This window comes from Lactuca virosa, chromosome 4 (genome assembly GCF_052849685.1).
Source record: "Lactuca virosa cultivar CGN04683 chromosome 4, Lactuca_virosa_CGN04683_v6, whole genome shotgun sequence".
Classification (NCBI taxonomy): domain Eukaryota; kingdom Viridiplantae; phylum Streptophyta; class Magnoliopsida; order Asterales; family Asteraceae; genus Lactuca; species Lactuca virosa.
In genome coordinates, this window is record NC_136429.1 from 496,831,782 (window position 1) to 496,849,809 (window position 18,028).

At 34.5% G+C, this 18,028-nt stretch overlaps 2 protein-coding genes across 2 annotated transcripts; one reads left to right on the forward strand and one right to left on the reverse strand.

Moving 5' to 3' along the window:
• The first annotated feature begins 9,726 nt into the window (after positions 1-9,726).
• Positions 9,727-14,481, forward strand: LOC145109335 (protein COBRA-like). Its single transcript, XM_079046475.1, has 6 exons — positions 9,727-9,949; positions 10,578-10,657; positions 11,641-12,097; positions 13,023-13,182; positions 13,762-14,039; positions 14,115-14,481. Exons 1-6 carry the CDS (start codon positions 9,859-9,861, stop codon positions 14,396-14,398), a joined length of 1,350 nt encoding a protein of 449 aa, XP_078902601.1. The 5' UTR covers positions 9,727-9,858; the 3' UTR covers positions 14,399-14,481.
• A 173-nt stretch (positions 14,482-14,654) lies between these two features.
• LOC145109336 (COBRA-like protein 4) lies at positions 14,655-17,702 on the reverse strand. Its single transcript, XM_079046476.1, has 6 exons — positions 17,498-17,702; positions 17,343-17,422; positions 16,607-17,063; positions 16,352-16,499; positions 15,759-16,036; positions 14,655-15,016 (listed from the first exon to the last, which is right to left on the reverse strand). The coding sequence occupies exons 1-6, from the start codon at positions 17,547-17,549 to the stop codon at positions 14,739-14,741; spliced, it is 1,293 nt and encodes a 430-aa protein (XP_078902602.1). The 5' UTR covers positions 17,550-17,702; the 3' UTR covers positions 14,655-14,738.
• Between the last annotated feature and the right edge of the window lie 326 nt (positions 17,703-18,028).

The window sequence follows — 18,028 nt, forward strand, 5'->3', positions numbered from 1 at the left end:
ACTATTGTTTTAAATTCAAGTATAAAGTTGATAAAACCGAAACAATGAATAATAAGTAATCAGTATGGTGATAAATAAAAGTGTTTATTTATATTCATAGGGTTTGATACCATATTTGATTCATTTATTCTTGTGTTTCACTTTGCATGTTTTGACTTCCAGAATAACTAAGTCGCTCTTCCTGAATGATTAAGTTATTCAAACCATCCACAGTCGGTCATATGTTGGAAGTATATATGAATCAAGACTGTCATGGGTTGGTTTGTAGAGGTCCAAGTTGGTGGACAAAAGTGGTGCTACAACACTCATGAGTGCTCATAAGTTCTGAGTATTGGATTCAACCCGCGCTCATTTGAATCAATTCATGGATTTTATCACGAGTGATCATGAGACGATAATATCTTATATTCTTCAAACCTAGAGATATGAGTTGTTACTATGAGTTGGTTATACATTGATTGCACGAAAACGCATTGGTAACTCGATGTTATAAAACGTGCCTTTGTGTATGATTCAACAAGTAGTAGAACAAGCCATATGAGTCGAAGTTTATCCATTCCTTTTACCTTCGGGATAAAAGCGATATCTGTGGGCCCCTCGATGATTTAAAGATGATACATGTGAGTGCTTGGCCAAGCCAGGACTGATTTGATTTGTTCAATCAGTCAGTCATCATGAATCGGAAATCGGGAAACAACAAATGGACAGAGAGAATGATTGATAATCCATGTCTCAGTCCATATGATATCTAGAATGGAGGAATATATGATCCCTTATCTAATGGACAAGTCATTGACAAAGGTCAGAGTTCATCGACAAGGTCAGAGTTCGATAGAAGCTTTTGAGAGCTACGATTGCTGATCGGTTCCTGAAGTCATACGCAATAATAGTTTTAGACTTATCCAAGTGGGAGACTGTTGGATTAATGTCTAAGTCCATAACTATAATTGGTAAGACTTGACCCGACCCGGCATGGTCCATTTGGGTTGCATGGCATCATGCATTTGGATAGACTATAATGAGAGAAATAACACTTAAGGTTGGTTAATATATTATAAGTTCTAATATATCAATAAGGTTATTTAATTAGTATTGATCAAGAATTAATTTGGAATTAATTAAGTGATCAAAAGGAGACTAATTAAATATATGGGTTGATTGTGTAAATCATTCATTCTTATATATGTGGGCTTGTGATCCAAGATTCCTTATGTTGGACTAAGTCTATGGGGTGACCCATGGATACTCCATGGAGGTTAAAATCCATGGAGCATAAGGAATGGGTAAAGTTATGAGTTACATGGTGTAACCCTAATAGCCACCATATAAAAGAATCCCATGACTCAAGAAATCGTGCACTAATGTGTGAGTGTGAGGGCTAGACGATTTCAAGGAGTGTTCAAGTTTCTCTCAAGTTATTCCAAGTGTATTTGGTGTTGTGTGAACCATTTGAGGTGTCACACTTGGGGCACTAGGCACTCAAGCTTCATGAAGACATTCTACATCAAAGAGGTATGTATTCTATCTTGTTATATTTATTATTTTGTATGCTAGATTAGGATAATACCTTGGATGTTCATAATTGTATGTATAATAGAGAAAACATAGATCCAAGGTATTTAGGGTTGCATGTACACTTAGGAGTGTTAGAATGCTCATAACCCAACAGAATGCACTAATGTCGGCCCGTATATGTATGCTAGTATGTTCTGGACCAAGGTCTGATGCCGGGGAGTGCCCGATATAGGTTTATATGTTTCCGGATCTCCGATCCGATGCCGGGCGATGCCCGAGGAATGTTTGTATGCTTGATGTCTTCGTGATTCTTGCATGTGTTTGTTTTGTATGTTTCCGGATTTCGGTTCGTTGCCGGGTAATGCCAGAGGAATGTTTGTATGCTTCTGGATTTCGGTCTGATGTCAGGCGGGGCCCGAGGAATGTGTATATGTTTATGTTATGTGATTATTTATGTGTAATTGTTGATATGTTTATATGTATACCGAGCTTTGCTCGATGTCGGGCGGGGCCGATGCTGGATTTCGGTCCGATGTCGGACATTGTCCGATGTCGGGCGGTCATGTTTAGGGTTGCACCCTATTTAATAATTGTAATAGCCTCATTTGGTTATGTTTAGCCAGCCTCCACCCTCCTTTATCCAGAAATCAAAACTGTAGTGTGTGTTTGTGAGTTTTAAGCCTTAAAGAGTGTTTGTTGGTGATTTGTGAAAGAGAAGAAGAAGAAGGCCATTTGGAGAAGTGTATTGAGCTTGAAGATCTAGGGATAGCTTATCATTTTCAATCTTTTTAAGGTAAAAAGCTCACATCTTGATGATCCATGATGCTAGATCTTGTTATGTTGTTATTTTATGCTTTTTGAGTCCTTGGAGTGATGGATGAGCTTCTTGACTCACCCCAGAAGTTTTGGTGTTAGATCTAATCTTATTTTGGTCCCTTTATTCATAAAAATGCAAGCTTTATGGTGTATCTTGGACTATGCGTGTGTTAAGACCTTTTTTAAGCTCTTTTTGAGCTCTTGAGCCCCATTAAGCCATGCATGTGTGTAAAGTTGCCAACTTTAAGTGATTAGTGGTCTGATAGAATCATATCTGAGAGTTTGGCTTAAATTCTCAATGGATTAAGTGCTTAAGGAAGTGGGGTGGTCAACTGGGGAGTACGTTGGGTGTACCAAGCTGGTATTATGTGCGTACTAGCCCCAGAGGGAGTACGCTAAACGTACGAGCTGAGTACGCACCTCGCATACTTAACACGTGGGCTTCAGATTTTGGGCTTCTCGGTGTTGGGCCCATATTTGGATATTAGGAGATTAGGGCCTTGTTGGGCCATCAGATTTCTATTTTTGGGCTGATATCATTATATCGGATTCTTTTGGTTGAAGGCCCACGAACGGGTTTGGGCCTAATTTGGAAGATTGGGCCATATTTGGGTTTTGGGTGTCCATTTTTGGAATTTGGCCTTTTTGAGTAGTTGGTTTGGGCCTTGGCCTTGGGACAAGTTAGGTGAAGGGTGAAATGGTCTTTTACCCTAGTTTAGACTCTTAGTTATGAGTCGGGATCCAATTATTAATTGGATGTTATTGGTATTGATAGCGTAGGGATTGTTGAATCAGCAGCCAGAGAATTATCACTGTGACTCAGCAGCTCGAGATAAGTCTTCCTTACCATGTTTAGAGGGTTGAAGGCACCAATGCTGACCCACGGTTTATTATTTTAGGGTGCTAAATGTCTGTGTGACTATTGCATATGTATGTGTTGGTATGCTTAATGGGCGGGGCCCAATGGGTAATCTGTATGCCATTACTTGTTATACTTGTATGTTTGTATGCTGGGCGGGGCCCGTTGTGAGAGTTAGGGCGAGGGCTGTTATACTTAGTGGGCGGGGCCCATTATACGAGTCAGGGCGAGGCCCGTTACACTCAGTGGGTGGGGCCTATTATGCGAGTTAGGGTGGGGATCGTTATACTCATTGGGTGAGGCCTATTATATGTTTTGATATGTGTGGTATTTGGTATTTTGGGGAACTCACTAAGCTTTGTGCTTACGGTTTTCAGTTTATGTTTCAGGTGCTTCTGGTTCGAATGGGAAGAGCCTGTGACTTACTCTGATATTTTGTGATGTACTGACATACTTTGGTCTATCTTGGTTGTATGACAATGTTTTGGATTACCGTTTTATTAAATTAAAAATGAAAAATTTGGGTCTTATTTTTGGGACGTTACACATTGGATCTTAGGATACTCTGATTTTGAATAATACTTTTGAAACATTCTTTTTGTAAACGCTTTATGGATAAAATGGGTTATTTTTGAAAAGTTAAAATTTATTGTGATTTTTGGGATCTTACACGAATTGACATGCGGTTTTTTCCAACATATAATTCAGAGTTTGTAGATGAGTTTAGACTATAATTTTGTTGTTTTTGGTGTTATATTCAATTAGTTAAAATCTTTCATACAAATGGTATAAATTATAAACAATCAAAGTTTGACCGGTCAAAATGGCACAAGAAACAGAAACATATTCATTTTTACGAGTTGTATAGTATCAAACCCAAAAAATATCAATTTTACGGAGTTATAACGAATCAAACCAAGCAAATCTTCATTTTAATGAGTTGTATCAAACCCAAAAATGTGTTTTAACAAGTTATACTGTATGTATGTAAAGTTGTGCTGCTCCAAACGGGTCTAAGAACCGGAAAACCCGGACCTGGACCTGGACCCGGTAAGTCTCATCCGGTCTGGTCCACGGTTCACAATATTCTTCGAAACCGGTCCGGTCCAAGAGTCGGTTCGGTCCGGTCCGGTCCAAATGCTCACCCCTACTTTCCACTTTGTTATGATGAATATGTTCTCAATTATTATCAAATAGGATTACCATTTATGCAAATGTACTTCCATTTGTGTTATGGTTAATGTGTTCTCCATTAATGTCAAATTATATTCCCATTTATGCAATGTACTTTCCATTTATGTTATTATGAATGTGTTCTCCTTTACTATCAAATTGGACTATCATTTATGCAGTGCACTTTCAATTTGTACAATGTACTTTACATTTTTGGCATCCCACATATTTTATACAAAATCATTCATAATTTACAATACAATTAACACAAAATCATTCACAATTAAGATGATAACCATTCAAACTTCAATGTGACAACCATCAAATTTCGGTCAAGTCAAAGTCAAACAAAGTCAACTAGTCAAACCGGTCAACTCCATTAACCCTTGTATGATAGGGTTTACGTTATGTAATCACTGTACAATTCGCTATTTTAATGAGAAAACATCATTTGGAAAGTTCATGTGTTTGATTTTCCTTAGCCTTAACAGTGCTAAACAATGAACCAAAGCGATAAAACACTATTGCACAATCATCGGGATTGTGTAGGACACTAAATCATGGCTTAACGGGGTCTATGGACCTTGCGTTGCGAAGCCGGACACTCAAAAAGATCACAAACGAAACCTCTCTCAATCTCATTCAAACCCTACTCAAGATTACTTGACGCTAATAGGATCAAAACCCATACACTACGATATAAATTGACGTTAATAGCAACATAGTATAGTACAACGTTATAACTATAATCAAATTAAATTATGATACCATATTAAAATCAAATCAAAGTATAATGCTCTAATTAAATTAAAAGAATCAAACTTGAATGCTATAATTAAACTTCAAATCAAACTAGATTGTTATAATCAAATCATAACCTATCTTTTATAAAACTCCATTTTTATAAACTTTACATTAAATTTTATAAAACTCTATTTTTATAAACTTTACTTTAAATTTTATAAAACTCTTATATTAATTATGTAAAAGATGCTTGTGTTAGTGGGAAATTATGAAGACCACCAAAAGCAAAAAGATTATTCCCATGGTCTCCCACTCACACCTCCCATCCACTTTCCTTTCATTTTTCTCCCAACACATTATTCTCTTCACCACTTAAACCTTCTCTATTCTTTCTCTCACTCTCAATCTCGAAATTTCCTCCAAGAATACTCATATTCCATCCAAGAACAATCTATTATACTCAAATCTTCATCCCTCTTGAAGCATTCATCAAGGTATGTTGTTAAAAGTTTCAAATTCATACAAGAAACAAATTAAATCCACCAAAATATCTAAAACTCATTTTTTTCATAAACCTGATTTTTCTCAGAATACCATCAATAAAATAAGAAGTTCTGGAAATTTTCAGAAAATAACTTATTTTTATTGAATTATCATAATTATTTCAATAAAGTAGGGCAATAATTCACATAAAATACTTGTTGCATTCAATAAATTCTGAGAAAATTCTGGGATGACATGTATACTGATTAAACATGATATATGAAGTTTCATGCATTTATATTACTGTTTACTATTATTTATGATTTTATTGATTAATTAATAATCAAATATATAAAAAATACTTCCCATAGTCACAAATATCTGAAACTTATTCAATGAGCTCTACATCATGTTATAAAACTATGGTTAATTTTACATATTTTTTTAGAATTATTTACTATTTTTCCCGAATTTTGTGTTGTTTAATCATTAAAATATTAAATAAATACTAAAACAGTTCAGAAAAATATACAAATTTTACAGTAATTCATATTGTATGAAATAATGATTTCCTAATAATTTCATAATTTTTCAATACTGTTTACTATTTAAAACTATTTTCCTAAGTATTTAAGCATGTAAAAAATGCATTTTAATGATTATTTCATATAAATAATTGTTAAAATCTGTAAATAATTATAATTGGGCAAGTTATTATTTTAATAAGAAATTATTAAAATCTGGCCTAAATTGAAAATATAAATTAATTATGCAAAGTAAGTAATTCAATTTAAAATTCATTTAACAAATAAATACCTTAATATTATAATCAAAATGAATTATTGTTAATTCATCTAATATAAGAATACGTGTCTAATTATTTGTATTAATACTCCATTCTTGTTTAGCAGTTCCTAAACCAAAACTATTAATTATATTAGGTTCTACGCCATTTTGACCCGAATCGTCTATCGTACGACACACGCATTTCGTTTTGGGACTAAAGTGAGTAATCTACCCCATACTTTATAATTTTCAATACTTTTGGGGTGTATCATGTGGTTCTAATATATTCCAACTTCATTTTATTGTTTTATCACAATTGAGACATTGTTGGGACATTTATACGTGAGTCATTAATTGTATAACTATTGTTTGTTTACGTTACATGTACTTGTAGTGCATTACCATTTTTAGTCTAATCTCCATGACTATGCCCGTATTCTTGAGGTATGTTATGGACAATAATAGCGCTATTGGGTTGACCACCCCGCCGTGGGACGCTAAGGTGATTGATCGCACGTGGTTGAGTGTGTATGATGATTAGATGCTCCATCCTATATATATTTATATATATATATACATATGTATATATAGGGTGAGGACTTATTGTTGTTGTTATCATTTGTTAATCAATTTTTGATTTATAAACCGTTATCTTAAATACAATTGTTTGCCGACTTCAAAAGAAAACAAATTTCCAATTATAAAGGTTTCAACTTCACAATTTTCTCTACTAAAATTAGATTACTCACCAACTCTCGTAGTTGACCTGTTTTTACCCATGATGCAGATTTGAAGAATGAAGTTGATGAAAAATAGGTTGTGCCTTAGAAATCCACAAGACTATTTAAATTTGATGTAATAAATGTTGTTCATATTTGGATTTGTATTTGTATGTTGTGGATCTTGTTTGCATACTTAGTACTTAATTGAATCTAATCATATTATAACATAGTTGTCATGAGACTTTGAACAATATATCACGCCTCGATCGATTCCGACAAGGATCGGGGTGTGACATTCAATACCACTTCAAATTCAACACAATACATCTTAAAGTAGAACCTTACAATGGATGAAACTACATTGCAAACTTGTTATCATTTCAAATAAATTACATCTTTATAATCACTAAAATAAGACATAACAATATAACCACTAACATGCCTACAATCAGTTTGAGCAATGTTATAGTCTCTAATGATGGAGGTTCAGTTGCTTCTTAAAAGCCCTGAATTCTTTTTCATCATCAACCCATTTGAAATAACCACAACCACTTTCTAAATCCTATAATGAATTATAAATTTAATTGAAAGAGGGGCAATAGTAAGAGAGATCAAATTATACATTTACTTGGAGCAACCACAAAACCAATTAATCCATGTGAATAATGTATAATCTTCTCTTTTATCTTGTAAAATAACAAATACATTTTCCACAACTAACTTTGATGAAACATTTCATTCTTTTGGGGTTCCATGACTAACTTGGAATTTGCATATCTGTAAAACTTTCTCCGTGGATTGTTTGGAGTCTATAAGGTAAATAAGGAAACTTCAAACTCACAATCACACAATTAGACTGCAACATGTCTAAGATTTGTTAGAAAATCAGGGTATAGATATACTTGGATCAATGAGAGTTGTGAAACACTTTCAGATTAAAGCATTTCGAGGGTACACTTGAAAATCTCTAATTAGATGAAACTCATGGTTTTCAAGAATGGAGAATGAAGAAGATGTTATGAAAATCTGTACCCAAAAGATTTCGAAACTGATCATATAACAGGAACTAACTTCCTGCCTTAAAACTGCCATATGGTAGTTACAGGAAAACAACTTTCTGTCCAAAAACTGTCACATTACCTGTCACAAACTAACATAAAAACGGCTCTGCCTCTTGGACCCCACCAGTGGCTGCCGCCCCTTGGACCCCGCTCCCAGGGGCGCTGCCCCCGGACCCCCGTCAATTCAGGGGCTTCGCCCCTAAATAGAAGTATACTTTCAACAAAGACAAAATTAAACAAATGTGCACCGTGCACCATGCTAATTTGTTTAATGATTGTGAAAGTGACATTGATCAACAAATTAACCCCATTACACATAAATAATATTAGTGCTATAAAATCACCAACAAGATTTGTCCTGGATGGTAGATGGTAGACATGGAAGAAGAAGAAACCATAGATGAAGAATAAGAAGAAAAGAATAAAGCATGAAACTAAGGTTTGTAAGAAAGGACTTCATGTTTTTATCATATGCGGCGCAATATCCACTTGTAACTGGCTCATGGCATAAAAACTTAATGAATATGGAAACTTAGGCCTGACAATCGTGTCGTGTTCGGGTTGGCGTGTCGCGGGTTGGCGGGTTGACGGGTCAAAATATGCCAACCCAAACACGACCCATTTAAATATACAGGTCACAGGTTGGCGGGTCACGGGTTGACGGGTCACGGGTTGACGGGTCAAAATATGCCAACCCAAACACGACCCATTTAAATATACAGGTCACAGGTTGGCGGGTCACGGGTTGACGGGTTTGGAACATAAACCCATATATGACTCGCCAACCCATTTATTTATACGGGTCACAAGTTGGCCGGTTCGTGGGTCAGATTTGGGTTCGTGGGTTAGATTCCATAAATAAAATTGACAATTAAACATGAATAAATTTTTGATGGTTGATGCAAACATATCCGAATTTTAGACACTTAAGTCTTAAACATCCAAATGAAAATTAGGAACATTCATAGAAACATGTTCAAACTAAACATTAATACAAACGTAGATAATTCAAGTGTTAAAGTAATAGCCACAATTCCTATTTAGACACTTAAGTCTTAATACTTGATACATAAATACATTTAAAAATAAAATACTTTTTTTTTATTAAAAATATAAACGGGTTGACGGGTCAACCCGTTTATTTTTTGAGAAACCCATATATGACCCGTTTAATAAACGGGTTGGCAGGTTGGCGGGTTGAAAAACTCAACCCAAACCCATTTATTTCGTGTCGTGTCGCGGATCGTGTGTCGAGAATTGTCAGCCTATGAAAACTTAAAAATCTGGTCATAGTATAATGTCTTTTTCAGAAAAATACTTAATATTTAATATGAAAAAAATCATTATTTTATAATATTAACCCTATTTATACTTGCATTATATAAATAAAGTTATATGAAACATTTTTGATCTAACATATATATCTTTGTACTTTTATATAATTAATCAAAAAGAATGTCCGGCATAAAGTCAAATAACTCAAAACAACAACACACATCCTGTACAGCATTATCCAGGGCGTGTAATGTTTTTCTATTATTATTTTTTAATGTTCCCACTCTCTTTTTAAAGTCTCGAACACGTTTTTCCTCTCAATCACTGGATTTGTGAGGGCTACAAGCTCATCCACCGCCCCCACAACAAAATCTTTTTTTCCCCCGTTAAAAACTAACAAATCAATCAAATTCCTCATCAAGTGATGGATCATTGCTTCAGATCCCTCGCACGATTCTCGATTTCCACCATTGTTCTTGCGATCATTCTTTCTTCATTCAGTTTCACTTGCACAGGTTTGAACTTCTTGTTTTGTTTTTGGTTTTTGAATTACTTGAGTTCGCGAAGCTTCTAATTGCGAGTTTAATGAAATTTGCTTCTAGGGTTTATTTGATAGAATTGATCTGAGTTTTTATATCAAGAAATTTTGTTCATTAACTAAATTAACTAATGGACATGCAAGATTTTGATTATCGGTGAATGAGGAAGTTGTTCTTTGATCAAATTGGTTTATGGGTTGCGAAATTTAGAAAAAAAGGTTTAATCTTTCCACTTGACTGACTTAGTTGACTAATGGATTTGAGAAATTTCAAAGTTTTATGAAATTGATGATAACTAATTGGTAAATTCAAGTGGGTGTTCTTTAATTTACGCCGAAATGGTTTCAGTTCTCATTTCTTCTTGACGATTGACTTCATCTGAAAGAAGAATGTAATCGATCATTTTTCTATATAAGATGGTTTCTATAAAATAAGATCAGTAAAGGTCAAGTGAAGTTTTCTAATAACATTCTAGCTTAGATTCTCAACTCTAATTTGTATATCTAATTCTAATCATATAAAAATCGTTGACCAAAGAATAACTTACTAATTACAAAATTTTTGGGGATTATCAAATCAAACCTTCTTCTTTTTTTACTTGCAGAAGCCTATGATGCACTTGACCCAAATGGAAATATCACAATCAAGTGGGACATTATTAGTTGGACTCCAGATGGCTATGTTGTAAGTATCATTAACTCAAATTCTCCCTCAGTTTAAGTTTCTTAATAAAAAAAATTGTATAGGGATTCAAGATTTATAGTATTATCAAATGATTTAATCTATGATTTAAAAATCAAGTTTTGGTTAAATACAAGAAATAGCAACATACTTCTGTTGATTTATATATTATAGCAACCCACTATTGTTTTTTCTTATTACAACATTGTACATCGAAAAATCAACCAAATTGTAACAATGTCATCTAAATACAAAGCAATTTCCACTAATATATTTGGGTAAAATTTTCAAAATATAATGTCACAACAAGAAAAAAAAAAAACTTGAAAATACAATGCTATAATTGGCTAGATTTTTCAATGTTGTAATATGACAAAACAAAAGTATGATGCTAATGCTATAACAAACAAATTCAAGAAACTACATTGCTATTTCTTACTTATAAACCTAAAGTTTTCCAAACACCTATATCCTATAGAGTAAATTACATGAATGGTTCCTATGGTTTGGGGTAATTTGCGCATTTGGTCCCTAACTTATTTTTTTAACTCGGAAGGTCCTAACTGTTTGTTTTTGTTACACGTTTGGTCCTTGTCTTACCTAAAAAGATTATTTTGCCCTTGATTTTTTAATTTATTTAAATAAACACACCTCAACCATACCTTACCTACCCCACCATTTTTCCCTAAATAAATAATAGTCTTTTTAGGTAAGATAGGGACCAAGTGTGTAACAAAAACAAACAGTAAGGACCAAGCGCGTAATAAAAACAAACAATAGGGACCTTCCGAGTTAAAAAAATAAGTTAGGGACCAATCGCGTAAATTATCCCAAACCATAGGGACCATTTGTGTAGTTTACTCTATCCTATATTAACAACAAAAATTCAAGGTAAGATGCACACTTCACATGGACATGTTATAATTTTCAATTTTCATGTATGAAATGTTCTTTAAATTTTGTAATTAGTTTAACAATTCCTATAGGCGGTTGTTACAATGTACAACTTCCAACAATACCGCCACATATCGCCGCCAGGGTGGACGTTAGGGTGGACATGGGCGAAAAAGGAGGTGATATGGAGCATGATGGGCGGTCAAGCCACCGAACAAGGAGACTGTTCAAGATACAAAACCACACCACCACATTGTTGCAAAAAGACCCCTTCAATTGTTGACTTATTACCCGGAACACCTTACAATCAACAAATTGCAAATTGTTGTAAAGGTGGAGTTATTAATTCGTGGGCCCAAGAGCCCAATAATTACGCGAGTTCCTTTCAACTTAGTGTTGGTGCGGCGGGGACCACTAACAAGACGGTTAAACCGCCTAAGAATTTTACTCTGCTTGCACCGGGTCCCGGGTATACGTGTGGGCCCGCTGTCGTTGGTAAACCATCAAAGTTTGTAACTCCGGATGGAAGACGAGTGACTCAAGCTATGAGTAAGTTTTCTTTTGATTGTTGTTGGAAAAAAGGTTAAATGCAAGAAATAGCAATGTATTTTGTTGATTTGTTTATGGGAAATCTCTGATAAAGCCCCAATATTTTGGGTCAGTTTACGGTTTAATCCCAATTTTTATCTTTTGAACAGAAAAGTCCCAAATATTTTATATTTTGCCCAAATTAACAAAACTTTTTTTCAACATAAAGGACAGATTATCGTATAAAATTAGATGATTGGGACTTTTCTGTTCAAAAAATAAATGTTGGGAGTAAACCATTAACTGACCAAAAATATTGGGACTTTATCGGAGATTTCCCTTTGTTTATTGTAGCATCCTGCTTTTGTTATTCATATTAAAGCATTATAATTTTGAAAAATCTATCCGATTATAGTAGTATCATTATATCATTCCTATATAAGCAAATTTTGGTTGTTATAATTGGATAGATTTTTCAAATTATAATGTGGTAATAAGAAAAAGATTGGAAGTATTATGCAATAATGAGGTGGATTTTTCAAAGTACAATGGCTTGATAAGAAAAAAAATTTGGAAGTGGAATGTTGTAATAGAAGGAAACAAAAGTAGGATGCCATATTACACAAATAAATGAAAGTACTTGGCTTTTTTTGTTTTTTTGCATTTAGTCGTTGGAAATTACAATTCTACCCTTAAAACTTAAAAGATTTCTAATTCTATACTCCCATTTCTTCATATTGGCTAATAATGCATTCTACTTTAGAAATCTACCCAATTATAACAATATCGTCTTGATACAAAGCAATTTTTCTCTTATGAAAAAAAGTTGATATTTTATTTGCTATAATTGGGTTGATACGATGCTATTTTTTTGCATTTAGCTTTTGTTGGAAATTACGATTCTACCCTTAAAAGATTTCTAATTTTATTACTTATGTTTTGGCAGTGACATGGAATGTTACATGCACATATTCACAATTTTTAGCTCAAAAAACTCCTACTTGTTGTGTCTCTCTTTCATCCTTCTACAATGATACGATTGTGCCATGCCCTACATGCACTTGTGGATGCCAAAACAATGACACTCATCCTGGAAGTTGTGTAAAGTAAGTATTCATTTCTTTTCTCTCATACATAAAACACAAAAAAAATCATTAGCTTCTCTTTTCTTTGAGTAAATTACCCGAATGGTCCCTATGGTTTGGGGTAATTTGCACATTTGGTCCCTAACTTATTTTTTTAACTCGGAAGGTCCCTACTGTTTGTTTTTGTTGCGTGCTTGGTCCCTATCTTACCTAAAAAGACTATTTTGCCCTTGATTATTTTAATTTATTTAAATAAATACACCCCCAATACCAATACCACTTCCACCTCACCTTACCTACCCCACCTTATTTAAATAAATTAAAAAATCAAGGGAAAAATAGTCTTTTTAGGTAAGACAGGGACCAAGCGTGCAACAAAAACAAACTGTAGGGACCTTTGGAGTTAAAAAAATAAGTTAGGGACCAAACGTGCAAATTACCCCAAACCATAAGGACCATTCGTGTAATTTACTCCTTTTCTTTTCAACAATATCATTGCTAAATCTTCTAATGTTTATATCTTTATCATCATCATCATCATCATCATCATCATCATATCAAATTTGATAATTTCTCTTCAAATTCTCAACTATTTTGCAGCCCAAACTCACCATATCTAGCTTCAGTTGTTAATGGACCTGGTAAGAACAGCTTAACACCTCTTGTTCAATGCACAAGACACATGTGTCCAATTCGTGTTCATTGGCATGTGAAACTTAACTACAAGGAGTATTGGCGTGTGAAAGTCACAATCACAAATTTCAATTTCAGAATGAATTATTCACAATGGAATTTAGTTGTTCAACATCCCAACTTTGATAACCTCACTCAAATTTTCAGCTTTAACTACAAGCCCTTAACCCCTTACTCTACTATAAGTAAGTAAATCATTCTCTTCATCTCTTTGATAACTTGTTATAAGTTATAAGTTTAACATGTATGTTGTGATACAGATGATACTGCTATGCTATGGGGAGTTAAATTCTACAATGATTTTCTTAATCAAGCGGGACCTTTGGGAAATGTTCAATCTGAATTACTTTTTAGAAAAGATAAAACTACTTTTACTTTCAAAGAGGGTTGGGCTTTTCCACGTAGGATTTATTTTAATGGAGATAATTGTGTTATGCCACCTCCTGATGCTTACCCGTATCTCCCAAATGCAACTTCTCGTGTAAATTTCTCTTTATTTGGTCTCTTGATGACATTTTTAGCGTTTTTCTTTCTCTTTGAGTAGGTAAAATCCATGCATCATTTTGTAGAGTGTTTGAATATATGAAATTGTAGTACACAATAATTTAAAACTTATGATTTTTTGTTCTTGGTTTGTAATTTAAACTTATATATCGTGGTGGTAATTATTGTTGCGTGAAATTGTGTATCTTAACAACATTTGTATATAATCTCTTGTGTTGTTACAAAACTTGAAGGACTAACAAAGTGGGAGATAAATTGTGTGGAGATTAAAAGAGTAAAAAAAATGAACAAAAAAATGAATTAACAACAATTGTATATAATCTCTTGTGTTGTTACAAAACTTGAAGGACTAACAAAGTTGGAGATAAATGGTGTGGAGATCAAAAGAGTAAGAACATGAAAAAAGAAATGAATAATGTTAAGGGAGCAATTAGGGTTTTGGGAGTTGAGTTTGGTAGAAATGGATATGATTCGGGTGGAGGTAGAATGCATTCATCACCATTGAAGTAGACTTTTCTAGGAAACGCCCATCCTTGTTTGAATGTGAATGTGTTTTGATCCTTTTGTAGTAGTACTTCGGATTGTACGTTTCCTGTGGGCCCGGCTTCCATTAGTAAGTCGTTGAAGAATTTCATTCCGTAGAACATACCCGTGTCATCTACATTGTAAAATTACAAAAATGTCCTTTAGCACATTGATTTCCAACTTAGCACTAACAAATATTTTTGGTCTTTGTGTTTTCTTAATAGTGATACCATCACCATCATTGTTCACATGATGGACATGTGGCATTACATGTTTATCCATGTGTTAATGTGGCATTGAGAATAAAAGATAGTCATCTCATTGCCACATTTGCACGCAAATACACATATGATTCCATATAGTCGTCCAATCAACAATTTTGTCAAGTTTTGATAGAATTGTTGATTGAATGGACAATTGTTCTACTTATGTATATGTATCATTGTGCTAATGTGACATTGAGAATAATACATAGTCAATTCATTGCCACATAGCAAGTAGATGCACAAGCAATGCCATATGATCGTGCAATCAACAAAAATTTCAGATTTTGACAAAATTGTTGATAGGATGGATATGTGACATTATACATGTATCCTTGTGTTGGTTTGGCCTCATGAATAAAAATCCATCTAATTACCACGTCATCACAAAAATACACAAGTAATGCCACATGTTCATTCTATTAACAATTTCTGTCAGCTTTTGCAACTTTTGATAGAATCATTAATTGGATGGACATGTAGCGTTACACAATTATCCTTGTGCCAACATGACATTGAAATGAAAAAGCCATTTCATACCCATGTCAATGCAAAGGAGTGCCACATGTTCGTCCAATCAGCAATCTGTTATTTTTTTGAAGCACCACTTACTTATAGACGCATACGGAACAAGGGGTTTGTAGTCAAAGCTAAAAACTTGAGTAACATTGTTGAGATTAGGATGTTGAACAACAAGCGTCCACTGCGTGTAGTTCATCCTATAATTGAAGTTTGTTACCGACACCTTTGCTCGCCAATAATCTTTGTAGTTTTGCTTTACGTGCCAATGAACCCTCACGGGACACATATGCCGAGTGCATTGAAGCAATGGTGAATTATCTTTTTTCGGTGTGTTTACTCCAACAACACTTAGAAGCTTAGATTCACTCCTACAATCATCATCAAAACCATTAGGTTATCAAAAGATTACAGAAACCCTAAGGCCTCTTTTGTCACATAGGACATAAAAAAAACTTGGTGGTACAACATTTTGCATGCATTAGTTTAGATTGGACATAAGATTGATGTCAATGACCACCCACAAAAGGTGCAAGACAGATTCGCTCTTGACATCTGTTTATGCAAAAGACATGAATGCCCTCTCCATCCTCATCATATAAAACAACACTAGTTAGAAGACTTGTCTAGTCATGTCCCATATAATAAAAGCAACGTAAATTACATTTAAGAAATGGTAATCTTACTTGACACATTTGTTCTTATTTTCACAACCACATGCACACGTAGGACAAGCCGTGATAGTTTCATTGTAGAACGATGAGAACGAAACACAACAACTCGGGTGTTTTGTAGCCAAAAATTGTGAATACGTACACGTCACATTCCACGTCACTGCATCAAACATACGCCACCCGTAAATCTTCGAGTCAAAGTCAAAGTCAAACTCAAAGTCAAACTCAAAGTCAAACTACATCCTATTCAAAACAATGAACACTTACTTAAGGCTTGAGTTTTTCTTCTTCGATCAGGAGTCAAGAAAGTAGTTGGAGGAACCACCTTTGCAGGTCCACATGTGTACCCGGGTCCAGGACCTAGAAGAGTGAAATTCTTCGGTAGTTTGACTGTCTTATTTGTGGTCCCCGCTAGCCCAACGCTGACCTGGAAGGCTGAGATTGCAGCTGACGGATCTTGACCCCATGCCGCCACAACACCGCCTTTGCAACAGTTTGCAATTTGTTGGTTGTAAGGGACTCCAGGTAGCAAGTCAACAACCGTAGGGGTCTTTTTGCAACAATGTGGAACATTGGCTTTGAACTTTGAACAGTCTCCTTGTTCGGTGGTTTGAGCCCCAACCATGGACCATATCACTTCTTTTTTAGCCCATGTCCACCCTAGGGTCCACCCTGGTGTCTGGATATGGCGATACATTTGGAAATTGTTCATTGTTACTGTTGCCTATAGTTAAAACATCAAGAATCTTCAAGTGATAATAAAAAAAATATCAAGAAAACAACAGTAATACACACGTCCCATAATATACTATGAAGTTTTCCAACATACGAAAAAAAACCAGCCCATGCTCATGGATCCATAATGGATGGGTGACTAAAGTGAAAAAAAAAAGATACAAACAATAAAGCTGAAAGTAAAGATGAAATTATCTAGAAAATATCAAGAATCTTAAAGCGAACATTAAGAATGTTCAAGAAACCATCAAGATGATATTTTTCATACCACATAACCATCTGGGGTCCAAGACATTATGTCCCATTTGATCGTTATGTTTCCAGTTGGATCAAGAGGATCAAAAGCAGCTGCAAAACGATCAAATCTGTTAGAAAAACTCACATTCTTGTAGCTTTATGAATTTGAAAACTCGTAATACGTACCTGAGAAAGAACATAACACAAGAAAAACACAAGCAGAGATGATAATTCTCATCTCAACTTCTCAGACTTCTCGTGTTTCTTGAAATTTCCTCAAAAGTTAAAGATTCGTATTCTGATATTGAGCAAGTTCACAGCTTTTCTGTTGGGGATGGGATGAGTGTGTTATAGAGCTTGAAGATCGATGGCTTACCTACTGGTTGTTAGATTTTGAAATATTTATATAATAGAATACATACACACACTAAAAACACATACATATATAGATGTGGACATGTGGATTGACATTCATTGTGTGAATTTTAAATTTGTCTGTTGGGGTTTCTGTTTCTTGAAGCAAAGACTTTCTGTGATCAGATGAAGCAAAGAAAATAGGAAAAAGAAAGCGGGAGCTATTATTCCCAACGGCCACCTGTTCTGTCAAGAATGTGACACTTAAACTGATCGCATTTTACTCAATCATCACTTGACTAGGACTTGTCCTTTTTTGTAATTGGAAGTTCGATTGGACTTCTAGACATGTGAGAAATGGGT

Bases quoted from the DNA above. Each gene is read 5' to 3' on its own strand.
- LOC145109335 (XM_079046475.1), top strand. From the start codon at position 9,859: ATGGATCATTGCTTCAGATCCCTCGCACGATTCTCGATTTCCACCATT. The intron at 12,098-13,022 runs GTAAGTTTTCTT...ATGTTTTGGCAG, and splicing joins ACGAGTGACTCAAGCTATGA to TGACATGGAATGTTACATGC. The intron at 14,040-14,114 runs GTAAGTAAATCA...GTTGTGATACAG, and splicing joins AACCCCTTACTCTACTATAA to ATGATACTGCTATGCTATGG.
- LOC145109336 (XM_079046476.1), bottom strand. From the start codon at position 17,549: ATGAGAATTATCATCTCTGCTTGTGTTTTTCTTGTGTTATGTTCTTTC. The intron at 16,037-16,351 runs GTAAGATTACCA...TGATGATTGTAG, and splicing joins AATAAGAACAAATGTGTCAA to GAGTGAATCTAAGCTTCTAA. The intron at 15,017-15,758 runs GTAAGTGGTGCT...TTTACAATGTAG, and splicing joins TGTTCCGTATGCGTCTATAA to ATGACACGGGTATGTTCTAC.